Genomic DNA, 24,758 nt, shown 5'->3' on the forward strand with positions numbered 1-24,758 from the left:
ATAAAACTTTTCTTTTTGCTTTGCTAAACTTTGTGTTTTTACACTAGAACAGTACTGTTTAATGAGAAACTAATTTGCTCTCTAAGCTTTCATCTAAAGCACAATAAAAAAAATCTTTTAAAAAAATCACTCTTTTTAACACGTTTTTTAATTATACCCATTGCTAAACCTATTGCTGTCAAGTTGATTGCAACTTACAACGACCCTATAACATGAATAGGAAACCCTGGTGGTTAAGAGCTACTTCTGCTAACCAAAAGGTCGGCAGTTCAAATCCTCCAGGTGCTCTTTGGAATCTTTATGGGGCAATTCATCTGTGTCCTATAGAGTCGCTATGAGTCAGAATTGATTTCACAGCAACAAGCTTGGTTTTGAAAACCCTGGTGGCTTAGTGGTTAACAGCTACGGCTGCTAACCAACAGGTGGACAGTTCGAATCTACCAGGTGCTCCTTAGAAACTCTATGGGGCAGTTCTACCCTGTCCTATAGGGTCGCTATGAGTCGGAATTGACTTGATGGCAACGGTTAATATGAATAATATTCTTGTGAGCACCCTCTGCTTCTTTATTCTTGCCTCAGGAGCAGAGTTCCCTCCAGCAGCAGCAGGAACCCACACCCGGCGATGGGCATGGCCTCCACCGGGTAGACAGTGGGAGGCAGGAGAAGGTCCTCTGGGAAAAGAGCCCTGTGAGACAAAGGCTGTCGTGTTGAGAACAGCTGAGGTGGTCCCAGGGCCACCCCAGAAGGGCAGATTGAATTGTGACCCCCTAAAATATATGTTGGAATCCTAATCCCTACACCTGTGGAGTCGGCCCCAGAAACAGGTCTTCTTTGTTGCTTTAATGAGGCCGTGTCAGTGTAGAGGGTGTCCTGCCCTAACCACTTCTGAGTTGTACAGGGCAGAACAGACACTGAGACGAGCAAGCACATACAGGGGGAGACAGGCGCCACGTGGAGATTGCCAAGGAACAGAGGAATGCTGGGGCTGCAGGAGCTGAAGGAGACCAGGATCTTCCCTAGAGCTGACAGCGAGAGCCTTCTCCTGGAGCTGGTGCCCTGAATTTAGACTTCCAGTCTCCTGAACTGTGAGAAAATAAATGTTCTTTAGAGTGCCCTGTCACAGCAGCCCTAGGAGACAAAGACCTGGGGGTTATAACAGCTAAAGAAGACACAGGAGGGCAGGAAGCAGGAGGGACGGGGACAGTGCGAGACACACTGGCCAGGAGGCCTCGGTGGGTGTCCAGAGAGCTCCTGCACAGGGAGAGAAAGGTAGGTGTGGAGCCGGGGAGAGGGCCAGGCTACCACGTGAACTCTGCTGTGGAACCTCAAAGAGGGTATGGGGCTGCTCACCCTTTCTTCCCTGAGAACGTCTTCCTGTCCCGAGAGCCCCACGACAGGGGAGAGGTGATTGGTGACCGTGTTCCCCTGGCAGGACCATACACACCCAAGAGAGCTGGCTTACCCGGGGAGAGAAGCAGACGTGATGGCCTGTGCACCTGTGTTGGAGCCAGCAGGGGGCAGCTGATTTCTCCACAGCGTGGAGTCCAGCAGACAGACACACCAAGTCCACCTGGTCTGGGAACTAGGAAGGGTTGATTTTTGTTCAGAACCCAAGGTGGATTGAGCAGTGTTTTTTGTGAATTCATGTAAACTTGAAGAGTACCTGGCGGTAGGCAGTGGTGTGCAGGAGCTGGTTTGTACCACGATTGTTCAGGAATTTTGTTAAACTTTTGGCAGGCTGAAATCAGTCATGGTGGGGGTATTTACACCACAAAAATTGGCAAATGCTGCCGGTCGGGGCTCCCCCACCCCCTCCTTTGAGTCAGTTGTTGCACTTTTACCAGCGTATCACTGAAAGTGGGTGAACAAATAAAGATAAATACTATTTCAAAAAAAAAAAAAAGGAAGGAAGGAGGGAAAAAGGAACTGAGAAAGCCAGAGCTACAATGGCCTTAAAGATCTGGTCCAGTGCCAGCTGTTAAGTAACTGCCTCTCAGCAAACCATATTTCTGCCCTGCTTTTTTATGAGCGCTAAATGAAAGGTTGGCCTTCCAAACCCACCCAGAGGCTCTTCAGGAGAAAGACCTGGTGATTTGTTTCCATAAAAATTACAGTGTAACCCCGTCTCCAGTATAAGCCAGGGAGAATGAAGACAACCAAAGACCCGAGGGAAAGATGAGTCCAAAGCACTGATGGACCACGACTACCACAGCTCCACCAGACTGGGTCCAGCACAACTAGACGGTGCCCGGCTACCACCACTGACTGCTCTGACAGGGATCACAATAGAGGGCCCCGGACAGAGCTGGGGGAAAATGTAGAACAAAATTCTAACTCACAAAAAAAGACCAGACTTACTGGTCTGACAGAGACTGAAGAAACCCAGAGTACGGTCCCCAGACATCCTTTTAACTCGGTACTGAAGTCATTCCTGAGGTTCACCCTTCAGCCAAAGAGTAGTCGGGCCCATAAAACAAAATGGGACTAAAGGGGCAGACCAGCCCAGGGCAGGGACTAGAAGGCAGGAGGAAACAGGAAAGCTGGTAATAGGGAAACCAAGGTCAAGAAGGGGAGAGTGTTGACATGCCGTGTGGGTGGCAACCAATGTCATGAAACAATATGTGTATTAATTGTTTAACGAGAAACTAATTTGAAAAAAAAAGTACAATAAAAAACAATTACAGAGTAGAAAATCCTATGGGGCAGTTCTACTTTGTCACCTGGGGTCACTATGAGTCAAAATCGACTATGAGTTGAAATCAAATCAACCCCTGGGTGGCGTAAATGGTTAAGTGCTTGGCTATTATAAGTTCTGCAGTTCAAATCCACCCAGAGGTGCCTCTGGAGAAAGGCCTGGCAATCTACTTCCAAAAGAGCACAAACATTGAAAACTCTGCGGAGCACAGTTCTACTCTGACACACATGGGTCACCAAGGGTCCAACTGAGTGGAACCCAGTCCAACGGCAAAGACAAGCGTTTTAGTTTTCCTGGGTTTGCTCCCTGTGAGGTTATGCCAACAGGTGCCACTAGAGGGAGCCCGTAGGGCGCGTGGAGATGGGACTCGCCCTTCCTGTCTGCTTCCTGAGAGCATCGCCCACCAGTGGCAGTTCCCACCCGCAGCTGCAGTTTGCAGATGTTTTAGCGCTCACAGAACCACCCTTATTGTGACCACCCTTATTGTGGGCCTCACAGTGCAGCCCACAGACCGGCAGCACGGGCATTGCCAGGGGCCCGTGAGAGAGGCACGCTCAGGACCCACCGAGCCAACAAACCAGAAACTCAGGAGGTGGTTTCCCAGGCTGGGATTCTGTTCTGACAGGAAGTAGCAGTTGTCAAGTTTTTGTCAAGGCCATCCATTGCTATAGCTGAGCATCTGAGCTTCAGTGGACCTCCTGACTCTCCACACTGGCTGCGTTGTCATCTTGGCGCACAGTGGGTCTTCGCCTTTGTCTTCAGGTTCCCACCCTCTTCACCTGTTTCCTGCTCTGCTCTCTTCAGCAAGGGCATGTCAGCTCTAATTCCTTGGCCCTTCTCTTCCCAGGCATGGTCTCCCTCTGCCCTGGTTCAGCAATATTTGTGATTTCTAAGGAGCCCCTGCCTGTTGCCGGGCCCCACTTGGGAAATCCAGCTGTAAGTGAATCCCTCTCATCTTCATCCAGGGAAAATTCTCTTCGATTTAGGAAAAATATTTGTTAGAATCAGAAGACCTGACGCAGCTTGTCCTCAGAGCCTTCTAAGCAGCTGAGAAACCTCAGAGACTATATTTCCTTCCTGGGGAAATAAAATAAGCTTGTTGATTAGAGCCCCAGAAGGAAGCTTTCCAGCCAACCATCCCCAAAGAGCAAAGGAAGTTTATCTTCACTGGAAAGGCGACCACCACCGCCCACCGCAGCCCCACACAGTCTGAATTGTCTGGAGATGTGGCAAGACGTCATAAGAGACATTTAACCCAGAGTGAATAGTGGTAAAACATCACGCCTTTGAGACGCACGGCACGGCACCGTCCCACTACAGAGGTACAGAAGCGATGTTGTTGTTGTTGTTAGGTGCTGTCAGTTCCGGCTCGTGGCAACCCCATGTGCCACAGAACGAAACGCTGTCCAGTCCAGTGCCATGCTCACAATCGTTGTTATGCCTGAGCCCATTGTTGCAGCCACTGTGTCAATCCATGATGCGATAGGCTCATTTAATCTCATGGCGGTTTTTTCCCACCGATTTGAGGATTTCTTTACTCACGTGAAAAATCTTACAAAAGCATACAAATAAAATCATCTTTTTATTTCATGAATCATTTTTATTGAAAAGAAAAAAAATTGATGAACTCGGGATAGCTGTCAGACTCCAAGGCGAATGTCTCTGGTGACAGCAGAGCCCAAGTGGGAGCACCTTGTTTCTCTCGTAAGGCGTCAGCAATGCGTTGCCGACGGGCCTCTCAGACCGAGCAAACACAGGCTCTTCTCTGCCTTCTAAACAGGATCCTCGCTGGGAAACAGGACCCTGAAGCCCAGTCTTATGGAATAGCAAATGGATAGCAAATTCTGGCAGAAAACAATTAACTTCCACGTTTCCTCAGCAGGGGATTAAGGAAAAGATTGTCTATAAAATTATTAGAGCAACACATTAGAAGTACCATTTAATGCTTGTTTTTTCATGCTTCACCTTTCTCAAAAGCACTTTTGTACAGATTAAGCCTGTGATGTAGGCAAACACACCAAAAAAACGCATTGCCGTCAAGTTGATTTCGACTCACTATGACCCTACAGGGCAGAGTAGAACTGCCCCACAGGGTTTCCAAGGAGCGGATGGTGGAGTCGAACTGCTGACCTTTGGGTTAGCAGCCATAGCTTGTCATAGCTCTTAACCATTGTCTCGCCAGGGCTCCAGGAGGGGGGATCTTGCCTATTTGACAAGTGAGGAAACTGAGGCACAGGGAGGTTGGGGGGTCTGGTTCAAGGTTGCACTGCAAGGTACCTTTAGAGCTACAGCTCAGGGCTCCTGACCTTCCAGCTCTGTGTCCTGTGGTTGTTCAAAATGCCATGCTTTGTTTTTCAGTTTTAAAAAGGGATTGTTCCATCGTTCAACATTTATCACGTACCTGCTATGTACTATTTTAGGGGCTGGACATGAAGCCAAGGTCCCTTCCCTCAGGGAGCTGACATTCAGGAGTTGAGATACAGCTTGTGGCCTAGATAATTCTAGAAGCAGGAAGGGCCATGCTGACATTAAGGAGGAGCCCTGGTGGCTCAGTGGTTAAGAGCTCAGCTGTTAACCAAAAGGTCGGCAGTTTGAATCCACTAGATGCTACCTGGAAACCTTATGGGGCAGTTGTACTCTGTCCTATAGGGTCCTTATGAGTCGGAGTAGACTCGACAGCAAGGGGTTTGGATGAGTTTTCTGGGAAGTTGGTAAAGGTCATTCAGAGGAAATGACATTGAAGCTGAGTCTTCAAGATGCTACTTACTTTCTGAGCAGCCTTTTCTGACTCAAGTTGCCAAACGGAGATCTGGGAAGACAGCCTCTCATGAAGAAGGAGCGGCGAGTGGAAACAGGCCTGGTTTGCTCCAGGGACAGATAAAGAGGTCAGTCTGCAGGAGAATGATGAACGAGAGGGGGACTCTGAGGAGAGGAGGGAAGAAGGCTGGTGGGTTGGCTTGTGACAGTGATGCAGGTCAACATGTTTGGATCCTTAGGGCATGGGAGACCACTGCCGGCTGAAGGAGTGTCACCTGATCGAATTTCTGCTTTTAAAAGATCACATAGTAGAGGTGGAGCCAAGATGGCGGAATAGACAGATGCTTCCGGTGAGCCCTCTTTACAACAAAGACTCGAAAAAACAAGTGAAACGAGTATATTTGTGACAAGCTGGGAGCCTTGAGCTTCAAAGGCAAGCTTGGACAACGAACTGAGGGGCAGGGGAAGGAAGAGGCCATTCAGAAGCAGACAGGAGTTACCGGACCTGAATCGCGGGGAGCCCTCAGGCACCACTCCCAGAGCGGCGGCTGCAGCGGCGGGCTGGTCCTAGGGTTAGGCCGCAGTTTCCTCAGGGAGAAGCAGCCAGCCATACAGCCTACTCACACCTCTGGAGCCTGAGGAGAACGGTGCTCTTGGCAAAAGCTAAGAACTTGCGTATATTTTACCGTGCCCCACCCCCCCCACCCCCAAGCCGGCTTCAGCGGCCAAATTCCCTGGGCCTGAGATAGGCCCTGTTGAGCACCTAGAGCCATCCTCTCGGCCTTGGGGAAGGAAAAAATTTGCATTTGGGGGAAAAGATAATTTGCTAGCTCCACTAACTGGGGGAGCTTAGGACAGAAGCAGCTCCTATCCAGGCATAAACTGTCCGTGGATTTTGAGCATCTTTCCCTTCTGCATGGACCTGTGTGGGCCTATTTCAGGAGAATAGGCCCTTGTTGGCAGACTCCAACCATTTCAGTTGTGCGGTGGAGAGGTGGGTATTTAATATTTGACATTGCTTTGCCTATTAAACAAGGTCCTCACCTACCCACATCAGGGACCTAAGCACTGGTAGCCCCACTCAGGTCACCCAGCCACCCGCGAAAGGGGTCCAAAGATAACTGGTACTTCTCAGTCCTTACAACCAAAAACTTTGGGTGCCCATGGTCTCTCTGCAGAACCCACCCACCTGCACACTCTAGGGAACAGGGACGTGTTTTCTTCAGAAACACTCGGGGGTTGGTTCTCAGCCCCCTGCCTTGTTCAGAGCGTGAACCCCTGCTGCAATCAGACACCAGTATATATACCAATTACCCCTGCCCCTCTAAGACTCTACGACAGAGCCTATACCACACACTTGATGATCAGCTACCTGGAAACCTCAGCTGAATTCATACAAGAAAGCTGAATGGACTCCTAGACTGATATATCTGATAACACCTCTAGCCAGCTGGGGACAGGACACCAGAGCTCCGAAGGTGAAAATAATCAAGCTAGCTTACTCAAGCAACCCATAGGGGTATACCAAAACAAAACAAAGCAAGCAGCTACGACATAGTAAGCAAGCATAAACTAATACAATAACTTATAGATGGCTCGGAGGCAACAGTCAATATCAACTCACATAAAGAAACAGACCATGATCATCTCAACAGGCTCTCAAAACAAAGAATCCAGGGATCTTCTAGATGAAAGTGCATTCCTGGAATTACCAGAGCCAGAATCCAAAAGTTTAATATACAGAACCCTTCAAGACATCAGGAAGGAAATGAGGCAATACACAGAACAAGCCAACGAACACACAGATAAAGCAACTGAATAAATTAGAAAGATTATTCAGGAACATAATGAAAAGTTTCATAAGCTGGAAAAATCCATAGACAGACAGCAATCAGAAATTCAGAAGATTGACAATAAAATTACAGAATTAGACAATAGAAAGTCACAGGAGCAGAATTGAGCAAGTAGAAGGTAGAATTTCTGAATTCAAAGATAAATCACTTGGCACTAATATATTCAAGGAAAAATCAGATAAAAGAATTTTTAAAAATGAAGAAACCTTAAGAATCATGTGGGACTCTATCAAGAGAAATAACCTATGAGTGACTGAAGTACCAGAACAGGGAGGGATAACAAAAAATACAGAGAGAATTGTTGAAAACTTGTTGGCAGAAAACTTCCCTGATATCATGAAAGATGAGAAGATATTTATCCAAGATGCTCATCGAACTCCACAAAAGGTAGATCTTAAAAGAAAGTCACCAAGACATATTATAATCAAACCTGCCAAAACCAAAGATAAAGAGAGAATTATAAGAGCAGTGAGGGATAAACAAAAAGTCACCTACAAAGGAAAGCCAATAAGCTCAGACTACTCAGCAGAAACCATGCAGGCAAGAAGGCAATGGGATGACATATTTAAAAAACTGAAGGAAAAAAATTGCCTGCCAAGAATCATATATCCAGCAAAACTGTCTCTTAAGTATGAAGGTAAAATTAAGACATTTCCAGATAAACACAAGTTTAGGGAATTCGTAAAAACCAAACCCAAAACTACAAGAAATATTAAAGGGAGTTCTTTGGTTAGAAAATCAATAATATCAGGTATCAACCCAAGACTAGAACACTGGGCAGAGCAACCAGAAGTCAACCCAGACAGAGAAATAAAAAAAAACAAAGGAAGATTATTTAAGAAGAAAAAAAAGCTCAAAACAGGGTAACAGCGATGTTATTATATAAAAAAGACAACATTAGGATAATAAAGAGGGAGTAAGAAATGCAATCATACACCTTCCATATGGAGAGGAAGATACGGCGATACAAAGAAGTAAAAGTTAGGTTTAAATTTAGAAAAAGAGGGGTAAATAATGAGGTAACCACAAAGGAGACAAACTATCCTACTCATCAAAATAAAATTCAAGAAAAAAACACAGACTCAGCAGAAACAAAATCAACAACAACAAATATGAGGAAAGGACAATATATAAAGATAATCTACTCAGCACATAAAATTAAGTGGGAAAAAGAAACTGTTAACAACACACAAAAAAAGACATCAAAATGATAGCACTAAATTCCTACCTATCCATAATTACCCTGAATGTAAATGGACTAAATGCACCAATAAAGAGACAGAGAGTGGCAGAATGGATTAAAAAACAAGATCCGTCTATATGCTGCCTACAAGAGACGCGCCTTAGACTTAGAGACACAAACAAACTAAAACTCAAAGGATGGAAAAAAATGTATCAAGCAAGCAACAATCAAAAAAGACCAGGTGTGGCAATATTAATTTCTGACAAAATAGACTTTAAAGTTCAATCCATCAGAAAGGGTAAGGAAGGACATTATATAATGATTCAAAGGACAATACACCAAGAAGATATAACCGTATTAAATATTTATGCACCCAGTGACAGGGCTGCAAGATACATAAAACAAACTCTATCAGCATTGAAAAGTGAGATAGATAGCTCCTCAATAATAGTAGGAGACTTCAACACACCACTTTCGGTGAAGGACGGGACATCCAGAAAGAAGCTCAATAAAGACACGGAAGATCTAAATGCCACAATCAACCAACTTGACCTCATAGACATACACAGAACACTCCACCCAACAACAATCAAGTATACTTTCTTTTTCTGGTTCACGTGGAACATTCTCTAGAATAGACCACGTATTAGGTCATAAAGCAAGCCTTAGCAGAATCCAAAACACTGAAATATTACAAAGCATCTTCTCTGACCATAAGGCCATAAAAGTGGAAATCAATAACAGGAAAAGCAGGGAAAAGAAATCAAACACTTGGAAACTGAACAATACCTGCTCAAAAAGGACTGGATTATAGAAGACATTAAGGATGGAATAAAGAAATTCAGAGAATCCAATGAGAATGAAAACACTTCCTATCAGAACCTTTGGGACACAGCAAAAGCGGTGCTCAGAGGCCAATTTATATCAATAAATGCACACATCCAAAGGGAAGAAAGGGCCAAAATCAAAGAATTATCCCTACAACTTGAACAAATAGAAAGAGAACAACAAAAGAAACCCATGGGCACCAGAAGAAAACAAATACTAAAAATCAGAGCTGAACAAAATGAAATAGAAAACAGAAAAACAATTGAAAGAATTAACAAGACCAAAAGCTGGTTTTTTGAAAAAAAACCAACAAAATTGGTAAACCACTGGCCAAAATGACAAAAGAAAAACAGGAGAGGAAGCATATAACCCGAATAAGAAATGAGATGGGTGATATTACAACAGACCCAACTGAAATTAAAAGAATCATATCAGATTACTATGAAAAATTGTACTCTAACAAATTTGAAAACCTAGAAGAAATGGATGAATTCCTAGAAACACACTACCTACCTAAACTAACACAGAGGTCGAACAACTAAATAAACCCATAACAAAAGAAGAGATTGAAAAGGTAATCAAAAAACTCCCAACAAAAAAAAAAAAAGCCCTGATCTGGACAGCTTCACTGAAAAGTTCTACCAAACTTTCAGAGAAGAGTTAACACTACTACTACTCAAGGTAATTCAGAGCATAGAAAAGGATGGAATACTACCAAACTCATTCTATGAAGCCAGCATAACCCTGATACCCAAACCAGGTAAAGACACCACAAGAAAAGAAAACAGACCTGTATCCCTCATGAACTTAGATGCAAAAATCCTCAACAAAACTCTAGCCAACAGAATTCAAAAACATATCAAAAAAATAATTCACCATGACCAAGTGGGATTCATACCAGGTATGCAGGGATGGTTCAACATTAGGAAAACAATTAATGTAATCTACCACATAAATAAAACAAAAGAATCACATGATTTTATCAATTGATGCAGAAAAGGCATTTGACAAAGTTCAACACCCATTCATGACAAAAACTCTCAGCAAAATAGGAATAGAAGGAGAATTCCTCAACATAATAAAGGGCATTTATAAAAAGCCAACAGCCAATATCACCCTAAATGGAGAGAGCCTGAAAGCATTCCCACTGAGATCGGGAACCAGACAAGGATGACCTTTATCACCACTCTTATTCGACATTGTGTTGGAGGTCCTCGCCAGAGCAATTAGGCTAGATAAAGAAATAAAGGGCATTCAGATTGGCAAGGAAGAAGTAAAAGTATCTCTATTTGCAGAAGACATGATCTTATACACAGAAAACCCTAAGAAATCCTTCAGAAAACTACTGAAACTAATAGAAGAGTTCAGCAGAGTATCGGGATACAAGATAAACATACAAAAATCAGTTGGATTCCTCACACCAACAAAAAGAACATTGAAGAGGAAATCACCAAATCAATGCCATTTACAGTAGCCCCCAAGAAGATAAAGTACTTAGGAATAAGTCTTACCAGAGATGTAAAAGACTTATACAAAGAAAACTACAGTACACTTCTGCAAGAAACCAAAAAAGACTTACATAAGTAGAAGAACATACCTTGCTCATGGATAGGAAGACTTAACATTATAAAAATGTCTATTCTACCAAAAGTGATCTATACATTTAATGCAATTCCAATCCAAATCCCGAAGACATTCTTTAATGAGATGAAGAAACAAATCACCAACTTCATATGGGAGGGAAAGAGGCCCCGGATAAATAAGGCATTACTGAAAAAGAAGAACAAAGTGGGAGGCCTTACTTCACCTGATTTTAGAACCTATTATACCTCCACAGTAGTCAAAACAGCCTGGTACTGGTACAATAGATACATAGACCAATGGAACAGGATTGAGAATCCAGACATAAATCCATCCACATATAAGCAGTTGATATTTGACAAAGGCCACAAAACAGTTAAATGGGGAAAAGACAGTCTTTTTAACAAATGGTGCTGGCATAACTGGATATCCACCTGCAAAAAAAATGAAACAAGACCCTTACCTCACTCCATGCACAAAAACGAGCTGAAAACAGATCAAAGACCTAAATATAAAATCTAAAACGATAAAGATCATGGAAGAAAAAATAGGAAAAACGTTAGGAGCCCTAATACATGGCATACAGTATACAAAACATTACTAAGAATGCAGAAGAAAAACTAGATAACTGGGACCTCCTAAAAATCAAACACCTGAGCTCATCCGAAGACTTCACCAAAAAAGTAAAAAGACTATCTACAGACTGGGAAAAAGATTTTAGCTATGACATATCTGATCAGCACCTGATCTCCAAAATCTACATGATACTGTAAAAACTCAACTACAAAAAGACAAATAATCCTATTAAAAAATGGGCAAAAGATATGAACAGACACTTCACTAAAGAAGACATTCAGGAAGCTAACAGATACATGACGAAATGTTCACGATCATTAGCCATTAGAGAAATGCAGATCAAAACTACAATGAGATTCCATCTCACTCCAACAAGGCTGGCATTAATCCAAAAAACACAAAATAATAAACGTTGGAGAGGCTATGGAGAGATTGGAACACTTCTACATTTCTGGTGGGAATGCCAAATGGTACAACCACTTTGGAAATGAATTTGGCACTTCCTTAAAAAGCTAGAAATAGAACTACCATACGATCCAGCAATCCCACTCCTCGGAATATATCCTAGAGAAATAAGAGCCTTTACACGAACAGATACATGCACACCCATGTTTATTGCGGCACTGTTTACAATAGCAAAAAGATGGAAGCAATCAAGGTGCCCATCAACGGATGAATGGATAAATAAATTATGGTATATTCACACAATGGAATACTACACATCGATAAAGAACAGTAAGGAATCTGTGAAACATTTCATAACATGGCAGAATCTGGAAGGCATTATGCGGAGTGAAATTAGTTGCAAAAGGATAAATATTGTATAAGACCACTATCATAAGAACTTGAGAAATAGTTTAAACCGAGAAGAAAACATTCTTTTGTGGTTACAAGAGGAGGGAGGGAGAGAGGGTAGGAGAGGGGTACTCACTAATTAGATGGTAGATAAGAACTACTTTAGGTGAAGGGAAAGACAACACACAATACAGGGGAGGTCAGCACAACTGGACTAAACCAAAACCAAAGACGTTTCCTGAATAAACTGAATGCTTCGAAGGCCAGCGTAGCAGGGGCAGGGGTCTGGGGACCATGGTTTCAGGGGACATCTAAGTCAATTGGCATCATAATAAAATCTATTAAGAAAACATTCTGCATCCCACTTTGAACTGTCTGGGGTCTTAAACACTAGCAAGCAGCCATCTAAGATGCATCAATTGGTCTCAACCCACCTGGATCAAAGGAGAATGAAGAACACCAAGGATACAAGGTAACTACAAGCCCAAGAGACAGAAAGGGCCACAAGAACCAGAGGCTACATCAGCCTGAGACCAGAAGAACTAGATGGTGCCTGGCTACAACCGATGACTGCCCTGACAGGGAACACAACAGAGAACCCCTGAGGGAACAGGAGAGCAAGGGGATGCAGACCCTAAATTCTCATAAGAAGTCCAGACTTAATGGTCTGACTGAGACTGGAAGGACCCCAGTGGTCATGGCTCCCAGACCTTCTCCTGGCCCAGGACAGGAACCATTCCCGAAGCCAACTCTTCAGACATGGATTGGACTGGACAATGGGTTGGAGAGGGATGCTGGTGAGGAGTGAGCTTCTTGGATCAGGTGGACACTTGAGACTATGTTGGCACCTCCTGCCTGGAGGGGACATGAGAGGGTGGAGGGGGTTAGAAGCTGGTGAAAAGGACACGAAAAGAGAGAGTGGAGGGAGAGAGCAGGCTGTCTCATTAGGGGGAGAGTAATTGGGAGTGTGTAGCAAGGTGTATATGGGTTTTTGTGTGAGAGACTGACTTGATTTGTGAACTTTCACTTAAAGCATGATAAAAAGTATATAAAAAAAAAAATCACATAGCATTTTCAGATAAAGATGGCCGAGTGACCTTACAAGCTGAGCTTTCTCCTCCTTGACTACAATAGAATGACAGTAGAGAAGACAGGTATAAACCCAAGAGGACAAGGAAAAAGGAAGAGAGCAGCAGCCGGGCCTCCACGGGGGAGGACGACGGAAGCTCCCTGCTTGGGCCCTCCCACAGTCTGCTCACGTGTCCCTTCCTCTGGCTGGTTAGTTTGCATCCTTTCCCTGTGAGTATAACACATCAGCCAGTTCTGTGAGTCTTCTTAGCCAGTTATGGAACCTGTAGCCAGCTAGTCTGGAGTGAGGGTGGCCTGGGATAGCCCTGAACTTGTGGCTGTTGTCTGAAGTGAGGGCAGCCTTGGGGAGATGCTGGCTCTGACTCTGCAGTTTGGTGCTCTTTGCACCCCGTTCCCCTCAGGTTATGGGAAGAATTCTATGCCGCTGTGGGTGCGGTGGGTCTGTGGGGCTGGGCGAATCTCTCTGAGCCTTTGCTCTTCATTACTGAGCCTGCGGTTTGAGCAGCACATGGAACAGGGGCCAAGAACAAAGGCTCTGGAGAAGAATTACCGGGCTCAAGGCCATTAGCTGTCTGTCCTTATGCCCGTTACTTTACCTTCGTATACCTGTTTTCGCTTCTGTCAAATGGGAGTGATAACAGTGTCTCGTGGGGTTGCTGGGAAGGCTGAAGGAAGCAGTTCCCAGGAGATACTCGGCGGGCACTTGGGGAAGGCTAGCAGCTATGAGCACCGTCACCATCTAGCAGGATTCCTAGGTATGTGAACAGGGACAACCTTGAAATCTGAATCTCCAGCCAGTGACTTCTTCCTCCTCTCCCCTGCAAGGCGCATCCCGCCAGCACTTGAGTATTTCCCGCCTTACACTGGCACGGGGGTGTCTCGTCTAGCAAGCAAGGGCAAGGGCCAGGTCTAATACTTATCTCATACTCATGTTGTGCCAGGTATATCGTTCAGAATTTTAAGTATTACACACACATTTATAAGCATGCACACAATGTATTTTGACACACAGAATGGAAATAGGTGTCCATATTCAAGACGTTTTCTTGCCCTCTCCTGCCTCTGGCCACCTCCTTCCTGGGTGATCATGACACCCAGGAAGGGCAGAAAACTTTAATCAAGGACAGTGAGTCAAGGTGCTGGCTCCCAGGCTGCGATGGAGAAGGGAAGAGAACATGCAGGCTCCAGCCATTGGCCAGAGCCTGGCCACAAGTCCACACAGCTCCTTCCTCCACCAGAGCATATGTGCCCAGGTCACTGAGAAGAGATGGGTCTCCTTCTACTGTCTTCTCTGCAGGGAACTCAGTCCCCTTGCCTCACGAGAACATCAGCAAGGTCCTCAGTTCCTTCCAGCTTCAGGTTCTGGGGGAGGATGGAAACGTGTACGCACTTGGGTTACCGAGAGCATAGCAATCAGACCAGCTTCTAATCAAGTAGCGAGGCAGTGACTACAAAGATGGCAGATAAAATTCTATCAGCAAATACAATTTTATGAGAAAGCTGATTTCAAATCCCTGCTGATCGCAGGGGGGTGGGGGTGGGGGGCAAGCCTCTCCTGGTGCCTACAATAATCCCTAAAACGCCCGAGAACTATGCTGTTTACCTCAAACAAGCTAAGTGAAGCAGATGGGTCCTGTCCACCACTAGGAACTATGACACATTTTTATCAAACTGAACTTGAGCTGAGAGCTGCCCATAGCTCCGCAGGCCCAGCAGACCTGTCCTCACACAGCACCTGGCACCCGAGGCTTCTCCAGCCCTCATCCTCTTGGCCCTGATGCCTCATACCTTTATAACAGCCATGACGGCCACCCTCTAACTCTCATCTTTGCTCAGGTTTTTCCGTACCTCCTAACTCTTCCCTCACCTCACCCAACCCTCTCTCACCCCAGAAATTCTCTTCGCCAATCTCAGGCACCGTTTCCCTGAGGACTAAGCAATTCTAAGAAGCCTTTTTTGCCTAACTTCACCACAAACCATCTGCCTGCTTGCTTTACACGGGCGGCAAATACGATGTCTTGGCATTCAACATCCACTACACCCTTCCTAGTGCCCCTTCCGGTACCACTGAAACGTTCCTGTTGGGGTCCTCGTCATCGTCTTCATTGCTAATCATACCTGATGGCCTTTTCTAAGTCACTCCCAGGCGCCTGATTACTCCTTTTGGTTGAAAGCACTGCAGAAATCACTGTTGAAGGTAGCCCATGGAAGAGCCGATAAGAGGTTCAAATGGGTTGACACAAATAGGGAATGCCCCCCCACCTACCAGGTATACCTACCTTTTCATTGGCTAAATGTAGGAGACAGGCAAAGGCCAAAGGTATGGAGAGGTTCTGGGCCATGAGGGGAGGCAGGCTGTGAAGCAGAGGGCAAGCATTACGCTCGGTCACTGCAGTTCCAAGAAGCAAGGGCTCTTTCAGCAAGCACGGACGATACACATGTGCCGTGAGTAAGCCGACAAGAACCGATGAAACAGCTCAGGTGCATTTTATAAGCAGGTTTTTCCAGTTTATTTGGAATTAAAAAATCGCTTGTTCCATTCCAGTCATTGGAATGAAAATGTCATTTTCAAGTAACAGGTGCCATGGCTTGTATTAACTTATCGACCAATACAGAGAAGAACTAGAAACACTGCTGAAAGTGTTATATAAAACTGACCACACAGCAGGTCATGTGGGAAGGGGCCCATCACATAGCCCAGGCTGGGGCACCCTTAGCCAGAGCTCAGAGGGGCCCATTAGATAGCTCAGCTGGGGAACCCTTAGCCAGGGCTCAGAGGGTCCATCAGATAGCCCAGGCCAGTACACCCTTAGCCAGGGCTCAGAGGGCCCATCAGATAGTGCAGGCCAGTACACCCTTAGGCAGGGCTCAGAGGGGCCCATCAGACAGCCCAGGCCAGTACACCCTTAGCTTGGGCTCAGAGGGGCCCATCAGATAGCCCAGGCCGGGCACCCTTAGCCAAACCTCAGAGGGACCCATCAGATAGCTCAGCTGGGGAACACTTAGCCAGAGCTCAGTGGGACCCATCAGACAGCCCAGGCCGGGGCACCCTTAGCCAGAGCTCAGAGGAAAGAGACAGTAAGCCCCCTGGTGTTGCCAGCACGCACCTCTTCTTCAGGTCCTTTGTGAGCCCACTGAACAGCTTCTCATCAGCCACCTCCTCCAGGCCCCCTTCTTTTTCCATCTCACTGTGGTTTGCCTAACAGAACGACACGTACACAGCAGACATTTACGACCGGTACATTTTTGAGAGAGCAAGGTACAAAGCTGTATCTTCAAAAAGAAAAGTCTACATCTGAACAAAAGCAGGACATTTTCTTACTTTCTGAAGAACAAGGGTCTACATAAAGGGAAGCAGCACCTCAGTCCTGGACTAGGACAGTGATGTTTACCTATTGATGTAAACATGGATGTCAAAGACCAGTAAAATCCTGGAAAAGAGGACACTGCAAAGAGGCTTCTAGAGCCCTTGGGGAAACAGAAAATAACAAAACAACAAAAGCCACGACCGTTTATCGCTTCAACTGGACCCCACAGCTACAGGCAGCGCCGACTGAAGCGTTCCACTTAGATAATAATAATCTGCTGCCTCCTTGCTCATAGGCAAGTCTTTATGAGAGAATACCATGTCCGGGATTGACATTAAAATAACTCTGAATACGTGCATGGGGAGGTGAAGGGCGTGGAGTCGGGTGAGAGTACAGATAAAACACTGCTAACTACCGGGAATAGAGATCCGTTATACTGTTCTCTCTACTGTTTCCTCTACTTTTCTACATGTTTGAATATTTTCATAGTAGTTTCTTTTTTCCCTTAAAGAATGAACCCTTACTAACCAGAATTCCTGGAAGTAGGGTATTACAAGTCACTTAAAGTTTAAGCAGAACCCTCTCCCACTTTTTAGAAAGCACACCTCTCTTCAAGCATTTGCCTCCCATTCTGTTTTAGTTGATAAAAGCCCTCTGAATGTGACTGAAGCTTTATCTGATATCCTGTGTACAGCTCACGGTCTTCCATCTAAGCAAGAACTTTCACTTCTCAGGCAGCAGGAGAAGGTATAAGACCACGGGCTGAGTGTGGACAACTCACAGCATTCCCAAGCGGACGGGTACAGATGAGGAGATGGAGGGTGTTGCTAGCGGGGAGCATCAAGGTAATCTCCGTTCTCTAACGGAGAAAGAGATGATCTGACAGCATAATACATGTTTTTTTTTTTTAAACTACTTTCTTACTTAAAATACATTCCCCAAACCAGAATTACTAGATTAAAGGGTAAAACCTCTTAGGGCACCCGAGATGTAGTTGTCATCTGCTTTATGTCAGCTCAGATCGCTCCCAGTACTCCGGTATTTTCCTCAACCTCAGTGCTGAAACACAGCTTAATTGCTAAAACTGTTCTTTTTTTAAAGCAACATAAAGATATCTTCATTTGTTATTACCAGCAAGGCTGAATAATTTCCCATTTTTATTGCTTTTGTGTAACCTGCCTGTTTGTGTACTTGGTTCATTTATCTTTTAGAGGCTCGATGTCTTCCTTACAGTTCTGAGTGCTTCCTGTATCAGAGCTATAGACCAAATCAAGGAATCCCAAGACTCTTGGAAACCAGCCACTCCAGTGCCCACACACGATGGGCCATCTCGAGACGGGTGGAAACCCTGGTACCTCTGCGTCCACTTGCTTCTTTGAGAACTTTGTCAGCAAACCCCACATGCTCTGCTTCAGCTTCTTCATGTCCATCTTTTTGGCAGTCTTGGCATAATGAATCTCAATTTTATTTACCTGAAATAGGTATACGACAAAGGAAAACTAAGCAGGAGAAAAACACATCTACCCATGAGATTCCACCACATGAATTCATTGTAAAAACAAAACTCTGGAGTTCAAACAAACAGGAGTCCAGTTCAAAACAAGGAGTTCCAGAGCTCTCTTTGGACATACTAGAATACAGTCCCTCATCTCAAATCTAATTTCTTTTTGATCAAGTGCAGTCTACATTAAGGCTAGCATGGAATTCCACTGTAACAGTGGTAAGTGCATCAGATATACATGAAAGCAGCAAGCCTGTCACTGGCATGGACTAGACATGCTCACCTAACACAAACCGAACCTGGCCAAGATTCTCCAGAGCCAAATAGCTAGCCTTACCCAGTGGTATAAACACGTTTTCTCTGCCTTCACTCACACACTTTACTTGTGATGGCTCCACCCTAGTCACGTGGCTTATCCAGGTCTTCGGAGAGATGGACAGTTCCACAGAAACCTAACTAGCAACCGCTCACTCCCTACAGCCCTGTTTAAGACGCACCCACTCAAAGAGCCACAGGCTAAACCTGAGAAGAAAAAACTCAAGCTGAGACTAGCACGACTGTCACAGATGAGGCAAAATAAACAGACCTCAGGGGAATGGTGCAGTTCTTGGCTGCTCCGTCCTTACCTTCTGAGGCTCAGCCACCAGATTCGACTCCCCATAGGTCACGATGTCTAGTCCTTGGACTTCGGGGGCATTGTTATTTTCTTGCATTGTCTTAGGTGGATGGCCAGGATAAAGTGTGAGGTCAAAGGCCCCAGTAGGTCCCACGAATAAGTCATCCGACTCTTCGTAATCACTGTCAGCAGCCTGGGCAAGGAAACAGCTCTTAAATGTTCGACGGAAGCTGTCAAGAGGGGCTTAGACACCTCCTTACACAGCAAGGAGAGAACATCCCGACGGTGCACGAAGTGAGTCAGGCCTAGGATGACTTCTAGGGCCTCTGGCTGTCTTCCTAAACAAATCCAGCTCGGGTGCTATCTACCTGGAGATCTCTAGACGGGGTGAAAAGAAATTTAATAATCATAACTGCCAGAGCATTCCCTTTGACTTCTGACCTATTTAGGATTTCATTTTACCAAAAGCATTCCTCAAACACAAGAGATGAATCACTGACTCAGTTCCTCGATCACTATCGTCCCTCACTCAGAGAGGACACAGATCCAGAGGTCACCTGGACTCTGCGCCTCACAGTGCAGCCCAGAGACCAGCAGCACGGGCATTGCCAGGAGCTTGTGAGAAAGGCATGCTCAGGACCCACCTGGAAAAAAAAACAGAATCTCAGGAGGTGGGGCTCAGAATCTGTTTTTTTAATAAGCTTTCCAGGTGATTCTAATTTTTAATAATTGAAAATTAATCACTGAGATAATTATTGGTAATTATTTTAATTATTACATTCAATAATTTTTAATAGGCTTCCCAGGTGCATCTGAAGTTGAATAAGCATTGGTAAAGAAGGCAGCTAACTTTCCTCCAAATAAGAAAAGGTGAACATATTCTTTCCCTAGGCACAGGTGAGACAGGTGAGACTCATGGGTATGGAGATTACCTTGAGGGACGCAGAGTGGTCTGCACAAGTCCACAGTGTGAGAACCGAAATCCGAGCTGGATGCCTGGCTTCAGACCCACTCCATAGATCATTTTCCCCATGACATCACGCCCCCTTCATATGTCTACCTGTGTTGTCTCCCTAGCCAAAACATGAGCTTCTAAGAACAGGGTGAGTGTTTTATATTCTTTTGAAATCTCAAAGAGACAAGGTGAGTGCTTTTCACAGGCTAAAGGCTCCATCCACAGGCTGATGGGTAGACGGGGGTATGCCAATTCACTTACTCATGTAAGGCTTGCCCCACCTGTCTGACACTTTGTCATACTGTGGGGGCTTGTGTGTTGCTGTGATGCTGGAAGCTATGCCACCAGTATTCAGACACCAGCAGGGTCACCCATGGAGGACAGGTTTCAGCTGAGCTTCCAGACTAAGACAGACTAGGAAGAAGGACCCAGCAGTCTACTTCTGAAAAGCATTAGCCAGTGAAAACCTTATGAATAGTAGCGGAACACTGTCTGATATAGTGCTGGAAGATGAGCACCCCAGGTTGGAAGGCACTCAAAAGATGACTGGGGAAGCGCTGCCTCCTCAAAGCAGAGTCGACCTTAATGACGTGGATGGAGTAAAGCTTTTGGGACCTTCATTTGCTGATGTGGCACGACTCAAAATGAGAAGAAACAGCTGCAAGCATCCATTAATAATCGGAACCTGGAATGTATGAAGTATCAATCTAGGAAAATTGGAAATTATCAAAAATTAAGTGGAATGCATAAACATCAGTATCCTAGGCATTAGTGAGCTGAAATGGACTAGTATTGGCCATTTTGAGTCAGACAATCACATAGTCTACTGTGCTGGGAATGACAACTTGGAGAGGAATGGTGTTGCATTCATCGTCAAAAAGAACATTTCAAGATCTATCCTGAAGTACAATGCTGTCCGTGATAGGATAATATCCATACGCCTACAAGGACGACCAGTTAATACGACCACTATTCAAATTTACATCCCAACCACCTCGGCCAAAGATGAAGAAACTGAAGATTTTCATCAGCTTCTTTAGTCTGAAATTGATGGAACATGCAATCAGGATGCATTGATAATTACTGGTGATTGGAACGTGGAAGTTGGAAACAAAGAAGAAGGACTGGTAGTTGGAAAATATGGCCTTGGTGACAGAAACAATGACGGAGATCGCATGATTGAGTTTTGCAAGACCAACGACTTCTTTGCAAATACCTTCTTTCACCAAAATAAACAGCGGCTATACACATGGACCTCGCCAGATGGAGCACACAGAAATCAAATTGACTACATCTGTGGAAAGACACAATGGCAAAAGCTCGATATCATCAGTCAGAACAAGGCCAGGGGCTGACTGTGGAACAGATCACCAATTGCTCATATGCAAATTCAAGTTGAAACAGAAGACAATCAGAGCAAGTCCATGAGAGCCAAAATACGACCTTGAGTATATCGCAACTGAATTTAGAGACCATCTAAAAGAATAGAATTGACACGTTGAACACTAACGACCAAAGACCAGATAAGTTGTGGAAGGACATCATACATGAAGAAAGCAAGAGGTCATTGAAAAGACAGGAAAGAAAGAAAAGACCAAGACGTATGTCAGAGGAGATTCTGAAACTTGCTCTCGACGTCGAGCAGCTAAAGCAAAAGGAAGAAATGATGAAGTAAAAGAACTGAACAGAAGATTTCAAAGGTTGGCTCAAAGTATTATAACGACATGAGCAATGAGCTAGAGATAGAAAACAAAAGGGAAGAACATGCTCGGCGTTTCTCAAGCTGAAAGAACTGAAGAAAAAATTCAAGCCTTGAGTTGCAGTAGTGAAGGATTCTATGGGGAAAATATTAAATGATGCGGGAAGCATCAAAAGAAGATGGAAGGAATATACAGAGTCATTATACCAAAAAGAATTAGTCGATGTTCAACCATTTCAAGAGGTAGCATATGATCAGGAACCGACGGTCCTGAAGGAAGAAGTCCAAGCTGCTCTGAAGGCATTGGTGGAAACCAAGGTTCCAAGAATTGACAGAATATCAATTGAGATGTTTCAACAAACAGATGCAGTGGTGGAAGTGCTCACTCGTCTACGGCAAGAAATTTGGAAGACAGCTACCTGGCCAACCGACTGGAAGAGATTCATATTTATGCCTATTCCCAAGAAACGTGATTCAACTGAATGCAGAAATTATCGAATAATATCATTAATATCACAAGCAAAAACAATTTTGCTGAAGATCATTAAAAAGCAGCTGCAGCAATATAGCAACAGGGAACTGCCAGAAATTCAGGCCTTACTCAGGAGAGGGCGTGGAACCAGGGATATCATTGCTGATGTCAGATGGATCCTGGATGAAAGCAGAGAATACCAGAAGGATGTTTCCCTGTGTTTTATTGACTATGCAAAGGCATTCGACTGTGTGGATCATAACAAATTATGCACAACATTGCAAAGAATGGGAATTCCAGAACACTTAATAGTGCTCATGAGGAACCTGTACACAGATCAAGAGGCAGTTGTTCAGACAGAACAAGGGGATACTGAGTGGTTTAAAGTCAGGAAAGGTGTGCATCAGGGTTGTATTCTTTCACCATACCTATTCAATCTGTATGCTGAGCAAATAATCCGAGAAGCTGGACTACATGAAGAACGGGGCATCAGGATTGGAGGAAGACTCATTAACAACCTGCGTTATGCAGATGACACAACCTTGCTTGTTGAAAGTGAAGAGGACTTGAAGCACTTACTAATGAATATCAAAGACCACAGCCTTCGGTATGGATTACACCTCAACATAAAGAAAACAAGAATCCTCACAACTGGACCAATAAACCACATCATGATAAACGGAAAATATTGAAGTTGTTAAGGATTTCATTTTACTTGGATCCACAATCAACACCCATGGAAGCAGCAGTCAAGAAATCAAAAGATCCATTCATTGCTCAAATCTGCTGCAAAGGACCTCTTTAAAGTATTGAAAAGCAAAGATGTCGCCTTGAAGACTAAGATGCGCCTGACCCAAGCCATGGTATTTTCAATCACCTCATATGCATGTGAAAGCTGGATGATGAATAAGGAAGACCGAAGAATTGACGCCTTTGAATTGTGATGTTAGGCAAGAATATTGAATATACCATGGACTACGAAAAGAACGAGCAAATCTGTCTTGGAAGATGTACAACCAGAAAGCTCCTTAGAAGCAAGGATGGCGAGACTGTGTCTTACATACTTTGAACATGTTGTCAGGGGGGATCAGTCCCTGGAGAAGGACATCATGCTTGGTAGAGGGTCAGCGGAAAAGAGGAAGACCCTCAGGGAGATGGACTGACACAGTGGCTGCAACAACGGGCTCAAGCATGACAAGAATTGTAAGGACGGCGCAGGACCGGGCAGGGTTTCGTTCTGTGGTATGTAGGGTCGCTGCGAGTCAGAACTGACTCGATGGTACCTAAGAACAACAACAACATGTAAGGTTTGAGGTAAGGCAGGCCAAGGCTGAGGAATCACCTCAGCTCTGTTCAGTTCCCTGATGCCTGAGGCAGGGCAGGCCCTGCACGCACAAAAGTCTGGCCTCATTCAGAATGTCCTACATCCTTCAGCCATGCAGGGAGAGGGGGAGATGGAAAGCAGGAAAGCAAGAGTCTTCTGCTTAGAAGAGGACAGAGCTCTCCTCCTTTACCTGTAGCCCAGGGCAAAAGTTGGATGTGTCGTTAGGGTTATTGTAATCATAGTCTCCAATTTCTTCATATTGCTCAGTTCCTGTCTTCTGGTCCTGCGCCAACTTAAGTAACTACGGAGAAAGAACAAGTTCAGAAAGCAATTTTTAGAAAAGCAGCTACTGAACTAGGTCAGGCAAATAAATAGACCTTAGTTTCTGTGATCAAACTCCTCCTAGGACTGTAAAAATTTAGAGTGAGAAAGGTCCTCCAGTCCAATCAGATTTTCAATGGCACAGCTCCCTCTGAGCCAGCCCATGGTAGTGGGGCTCAGAACCTCCGCGCATCCAAGAGACCAGAGCAGCTCCTTTTCTATTTGGTTTGTGGCAAGGTCTTCTGCACACAACTTTATCTGAAAAATGGTTCTTTTATTAAAAATAAGGAGCCCTCATGGTGCAGTGGTTAAGTGCTCTCCTGCTAACCACAAGGTTGGTGATTTGAACCCACCAGTCCCTCTGCAGGAGAAAGATATGGCAGCTGGCTTCTGTAAAGATTACAGCCTTGGAAACCCCCTGGGGGAGTTCCACTGTGTCCTATAAAGTCGCTATGAGTTGGAATTGACTCAGTGGCAATGGGTTTTATTAAAAACAAAACGAAAGCTGGAAATCCCTGTTTAGAGCTTTCTGAAAGAAAGTCAACTTGTCGTTTGAACAAATTGGATGGAAAACTCAATCCCTTAATTTGCAGGCAGGCTGTCCCAGTCCTAGGTAGTAACCACTGCTCCCCACGTGGCTAAAGGGAGCAACATCCCCCTCTTCTCCCTGTCGTTACACGCGTGGGTCCTTGGTCCGCCTTCCACAGAACAGGTTTGCTTCCTCTTTGGGGAGTGCCTGTTGACCACACATCTTCAATATTTGCAGGCCCTTAGACCAGCGGTTTTTACCCAGGCATGTGACTCTGTGGTGGGGGAAGGGAGGTCCATGGTTTATACAGTTTACAAACACACACTGAGTATGTTAATACAACCTTATACTTTGAAAAACAAGCCCTCCCCAAAAAACCCTCACAATGGCTCTGTAATACAAATCAAAAATAATATTAAACAATAAATACGTGTTGAACGAAGAAACGCACAATGTCTTCCACAGTTGCTCACGTGACACAATCTCTAATTCCCTCTCCATTTAGAATACTCGGTACCTCCTATGCTACAAACAGGAGTTCTGGTGGAGCAATGGGTAAGTGCTTGGCAGATAACCAAAAGGTCGGAAGTTCAAGCTGACCCAGCAGCTCCATGGGAGAAAAGACCTGGTGATCTGCTCCCATCAAAGCTATTAGCCTAGGAAACCCTCCGGGGCA

At 44.8% G+C, this 24,758-nt stretch overlaps 1 protein-coding gene across 3 annotated transcripts in view; it reads right to left on the minus strand.

Annotated features, from left to right (window-relative positions):
- Window positions 1-13,545: 13,545 nt before the first annotated feature.
- Window positions 13,546-24,758, minus strand: part of NCAPH (non-SMC condensin I complex subunit H) — a 36,679-nt gene continuing 25,466 nt past the window's right edge. For 2 of the 3 annotated variants that reach the window (XM_049857047.1, XM_049857046.1), the window contains exons 13-18: window positions 23,423-23,533; window positions 18,793-18,975; window positions 18,021-18,137; window positions 16,465-16,556; window positions 15,637-15,712; window positions 13,546-14,719 (exon numbers count right to left, since the gene is read on the minus strand). In XM_049857047.1, the coding sequence (XP_049713004.1) occupies window positions 14,660-14,719; window positions 15,637-15,712; window positions 16,465-16,556; window positions 18,021-18,137; window positions 18,793-18,975; window positions 23,423-23,533 (639 nt within the window). In that variant the 3' untranslated portion in view covers window positions 13,546-14,659. Of the gene's footprint in view, window positions 14,720-15,323; window positions 15,546-15,636; window positions 15,713-16,464; window positions 16,557-18,020; window positions 18,138-18,792; window positions 18,976-23,422; window positions 23,534-24,758 lie in introns of those variants that run through there. The other variant, XM_049857048.1, reaches the window with a different exon arrangement.

The sequence above is a fragment of the Elephas maximus genome, chromosome 17 (genome assembly GCF_024166365.1).
Source record: "Elephas maximus indicus isolate mEleMax1 chromosome 17, mEleMax1 primary haplotype, whole genome shotgun sequence".
NCBI classification, from domain to species: domain Eukaryota; kingdom Metazoa; phylum Chordata; class Mammalia; order Proboscidea; family Elephantidae; genus Elephas; species Elephas maximus.